Source organism: Pygoscelis adeliae, unplaced genomic scaffold (genome assembly GCF_000699105.1).
Source record: "Pygoscelis adeliae isolate BGI_AS28 unplaced genomic scaffold, ASM69910v1 Scaffold205, whole genome shotgun sequence".
NCBI lineage: Eukaryota > Metazoa > Chordata > Aves > Sphenisciformes > Spheniscidae > Pygoscelis > Pygoscelis adeliae.
The window spans coordinates 5,608-10,589 of NW_008824759.1; the positions used below are offsets into that span (position 1 = coordinate 5,608).

Below are 4,982 nucleotides of genomic sequence, written 5' to 3' on the forward strand. Positions count from 1 at the left end.
GAGATTCTGTCCACTGTTTATACTATCTTACTGGCTAAGAAAAATTTTCAAATAATCACTTAACTGAATGCTTTAAAGAACAGGAATAAGCCTGACCTGATGGACTTATGAGTTTCAACTATTAAGAATCTCCTCATATTAAATTTATATTTCATTTTATCCTAAACAATCCTTAAGACAGATCCTGGCAACGGGTCCTTTGTTTTACTTAGGAAAGGATCCATTTTTTTTTGAAGTTGCTACTGACATGCTGCTTCTGTCTTGAACTGTCCTGCGAGTGTCCTGATACCAATAAGCAGCATGAACCTGCAGGTATTTATATTCCCCCCCGCCCCGAAGTCAGACACAGGAACTGAGTAGCCAACATATATGCCAGACAATGACAAAAACTCTAATTAGATCCGCTGGAAAAATATTCCCTCTGTTGGTTATGGATGCCCCGCTTCCAGACACAAACCATACTCCAAACTTACATTAGGAGCAAAAAGTTAACCACTGACTAAAGTTGTTATACTGTTTCTCAGTTAGAAAGCAGGGTCTTCAGCTTGCCAAGTTTAAAGCATTGTCTTGATGTCTATACCAGGCTGAATTTAGCTGAAATATTTAGCTGTTTGTTTATTTACAACAGTAGCTTTGTTTCAGGGTCATGAAAGTTTGGCATAAGATGTCCTTTAATGGTGAGAAACTCTTATCATCCACAGAAAAAAATTGCTTGGATTTCACCAAGCTGAAAGACCAGCCCCAGACTTGTAAGAAAACAATATTACGGGACCAAAAGTGGTATCCTACTGACTGCCACAGCAGCATTGTTCCAAGCACCAGATATTACTAAGACGCTACACCAATCCTCCAGTTTCCCTGTCCTCTCCGAAACATCCGTGACACCTATGTCCTAGTGCTAAGGAAACATCCAGGGGCAACGTTAAAGGACTTCTACTCTGAATCCCAGCTATTCATTCAAGCTACGTGTAAGAATGGTCTTAACCTCTACGGATAAGCAAGTTCCTGTCACTCTTTGCAGCTCCCGAGCTTGGCCTTGAATGTCTCTGTGATCATGCTTAACTCCATGCTCCAATTGGCGAGCATAGGCTTTCCCATCGAGAGCAAGGATACAGGTCATCAATAGACAGAGCTAGCACCTCTAACAGCACCTTACAAGTTACACTAAGTCCAGCTATAGCAATACAAGGAATCAAGACGATTCCCCACCAGAGAAAGTGTGTGACCCTCTACAATTCAAGCCTGTCACACCTGACATAGATGAACAGTTTGATGGCCCTGGAGAGCTTCTTCTAACAAGAAGAATTCCATCAACAATTTGATCTGTTGTTGAAGCATGTGAAGACCCCATTAACATCTGGTCTCTGAGCTCGCCCCATCCAGCCTGGGTCACTGGCCTCCATTCTCCAAGCGATTTCCATTGAGAGGAAGCCCTCCCCCCATTCTCCCAGCCAATCTAACACATCCTCTCCCCTCATAAAACTCTTGGGCTCCTGCAAGTATCTCAACAGCCAGACTTCAGGAAGCGTGCTTCCCTCTCACTGCTGTTTAATTCGAGATTTCTATTAATCCACTAGTATTCCCATCACCCCAGCTGGGCGTAAGTACTCACCGTGCACCAGGGAAAGAAACAAACCCAATGTATCACATGAGAAAGGCAGACAGAAATGTGGGAAGAGAGCAGAGAAATCCAAGAGACATCCCCAAGGAGTGAAAGAAATATGAAGGCTGCTCTCAGCACTCCAGCAGGTCCGGAGGAGGGCCACGGAAATGGTCCGGTGGCTGGAATACTTCTCCTGTGAAGACAGGCTGAGAGAGTTGGGGTTGTTCAGCCTGGAGAAGAGAAGGCTCCGGGAAGACCTCCTTGCGGCCTTTCAATATATAAAGGGGGCTTCTAAGAGGCGCAGAGAGACTTTTTACCAAGGCCTGTAGCGACAGGACAAGGGGCGATGGTTTTAAACTGAAAGAGGGTAGATTTAGATTGGACATAAGGAAGAAATGTTTTACGGTGAGGGTGGTGAGGCACTGGAACAGGTTGCCCAGAGAAGCTGTGGATGCCCCATCCCTGGAAGTGTTCAAGGCCAGGTTGGGCGGGGCATTGAGCAACTGGGTCTAGTGAAAGATGGCCCTGTCCATGGCAGGGGGGTTGGACTAGATGATCTTTAAATGTCCCTTCCAACCCAAACCATTCTGTGATTCTATGATTCTAAGTAATGTTTCTCTGGGTAAAATGCATTACTTCATCCCTTATGTTCTCAGCTGCAGGCTTTGCAAAATTATCACATAATCCTCCATAGCATTGTCTCTAATTCCTCCCCTACCTTTAAGAACCACTTTGTCAGCATTTGCTTTTACTTTCTTAAAACAGGTCTCCTCAACACTCTTCAGTGCTCGTACTTCTTCCTTCACAGCCTCTTTCTAAGCAGGACTACCCTCCCATGCTGACTGAAACGACTCAATTCCATTTTCCACCTACTTGCTTCCATGAAGTTGAGTCATTGTTCCTGAATCTTCAGCAGTTCCTGCTTGACCTACCCAAACTGAACTGCTCATTTTTTCCTCAAAAGTTCTCTACAGCCCTATGCTTGATGCCTCTCCTCCTTCCAGCTGAAGTAACTTCTGCTTCTTGTAACTTCCCTTCTGCTGAAGTAACTTCCCTACTCCTTGCCCTATAAATCCAGACTGTACGCACGTCATACTTCTTTCCATCTCCGTTATACTTCTGTCTGGGAGCTGTGTGCAGAGCAGTGTAGAAGGGGTTTGTCTCAGGTAAAGGGGTGGAGAAGCTGAATTCTTATGATTCTATTTTTTGACACTGAATAAACAAATGATGGCAAAATCATAAGCAGATAACGTTGGTTGTGAGCATCTACTTGAGTCCCCTTCTGGTGACATCTTTATACACTGTTCTGTTCTGAGTACCTGTTCAGCTGACTCAAGCCTTTTTCAGAGCCATGTCTCTGAGGATTGTTTTCCTCTCTTGTACAAGTTCCTATGTGCATAACATTACTTAGCTAATTTAAATCACGTGCTCTTAAGGTAAGTTCATGTTACCAAATAGTTCATATTACTATACGTTGAAACTGAGGTTCCACCATATTTTTTATCTGTGAATTTTACTAGGTATAATTTGGTGAGTGTGTATGTTATTTATCACTGATCTATTGACTGTCACTGAATCAAAAGTGCCTCCCCAAGAGCCCTACTAGAAGAACTTACACTGAATTCTTAATTCATTATTACTTTTCAGTGTCTTCTGCAATCCATTCTTGGGGTATCAAATATACTTTCTTTGGAATATAGTAGAGAGCTAGTGTTATACTGGTAGACTTCTATGTCAGCTTAATTTGTAGTCTCACAAAACCCAGCAAATTCTGTTACATTAGCACAAAAATCTAAGGGGGGAGGGTGTTTATTAATTATGTCAGCACAATTAATTCGGTATTGATTGCATCTGTGCAAGCTTTGCCATGATTCTTCCTGGTATTGGTCAGGCTAAACAACCACTTCCATGTAAATCTGTTTATTCTTACAAAGTACACTGACACAGCTTAGCTTTTTTTGCCAGTTTTAAAATTAAGACACTACAGTCTTCTGCTTTAGTGCTTTAGAAGTCAGGGTTGAAGGGATCTGTCTGTTGTATAAATCCAAGCCAAGCTTGGGGACCCTGAGCTCTTACTAGAGCATCTCTTAGGACTCTCGGTTGCCTATCAATAAATTAGAAATGTATCTCAAAGGGTAGTGTCTATGGATACCTCATCAACAGATTCAGAGTGTCACAAGTTCTTGCCTATAAGATACAGTATTCTTTTGTTTCCCTTTCAGCAAACTCGGTAAGCTGGAGCACTTGGAAGAGCTGAATCTGAGTGGCAACAAACTGAAAACAATTCCCACAACAGTGGCAAACTGCAAGCTACTTCATACACTTATTGCACACTCTAATGAAATCAGCATCTTTCCAGAGATCCTGCATTTGCCTCGTATTCAGGTATTCTTATAGAGAAGGTAAAGAGGTATCAGGGGAAAGTTTGGGTTGGAGATTGAAGAGTAACTGCTAGGAGAGGAACTGGAGATCCCAGCATTTCGCTTGATCAACCCGAGAAGAGGGCACAGAATATGCATTCTAGATCTGTCACCTTTCAGAGTTGATCAAAGATGGCTCATCTCTCATTCCTCTTTACCATCTGTCTCTGACTTGGTGTATTTCTGGTTTACCATTTGAGGCAGTAGGGAGTGTTATATGGCTAGGTAGGTTTGTATATATAGGCCTTCTGTTACCTTTAGTGTGACCTATTCCTTCAGTATTGCAGTCCTGGCTATTGCAGGTTTTAACTATTTGCTGCTTATAAATTGTTCTTCTACTGATAGGTCAGACCCATTTTCATTACCTGTTTTTGGGATACAATCAGTAGTGGGGTCATATGATGTTTGGAAGGAGCACTGGAGGAACTGATCACACGAGAGAACAGAGAATATTTTCTTTGTCATTGTGCTTTTTTTGATACTGCAGTTTGTGGACTTGAGCTGCAATGAGTTAACTGAAATCCTAATCCCTGAGGCACTGCCAGGTGCCTTGCAGGAGTTGGACCTGAGCGGAAACACAAATTTGGTGCTAGAGCACAAGACACTGGACATCTTCAGGTGAGCCACGGAGATGCCAACCCAGTAGTGACCTGCACAGGGAAGGGTGACACTTCCCAGGAGGGGAAATGGGATAGTAAAATGTGTATCGCAGCACTGCATAATGTTATAATGTTCCCTGCCTGAGGCAGCTGAAGCTTTCTGTCTTGTAGGAGGGGAAAAGTCTGGGTTCCAGATCATCAGAGCAAGCAGACAATTTTTCAGGTGGTATGAGGTTCTCCCAGCTGTCTCTGGCATAAGCAGCCGGACATCTCCAGAAGGCCAAGACCTTAAACTCCTCTCCTTAGTGCAGTTCTTTCCACAGGCTGCTGTCTAAAACTCTAGACTGAATGAGGTCCTTT

The 4,982-nt window shown here is 43.2% G+C and overlaps 1 protein-coding gene across 1 annotated transcript in view; it reads left to right on the plus strand.

Moving 5' to 3' along the window:
• LOC103916513 (PH domain leucine-rich repeat-containing protein phosphatase 2-like) overlaps positions 1-4,982 on the plus strand; it is a gene marked incomplete at its 5' end in the record, with an annotated part of 16,400 nt that overhangs the window by 5,554 nt on the left and 5,864 nt on the right. The window contains 2 exons of the mRNA XM_009323512.1: positions 3,826-3,988; positions 4,511-4,641. Of these exons, the coding sequence (XP_009321787.1) occupies positions 3,826-3,988; positions 4,511-4,641 (294 nt within the window). The remainder of the gene's footprint in view (positions 1-3,825; positions 3,989-4,510; positions 4,642-4,982) is intronic.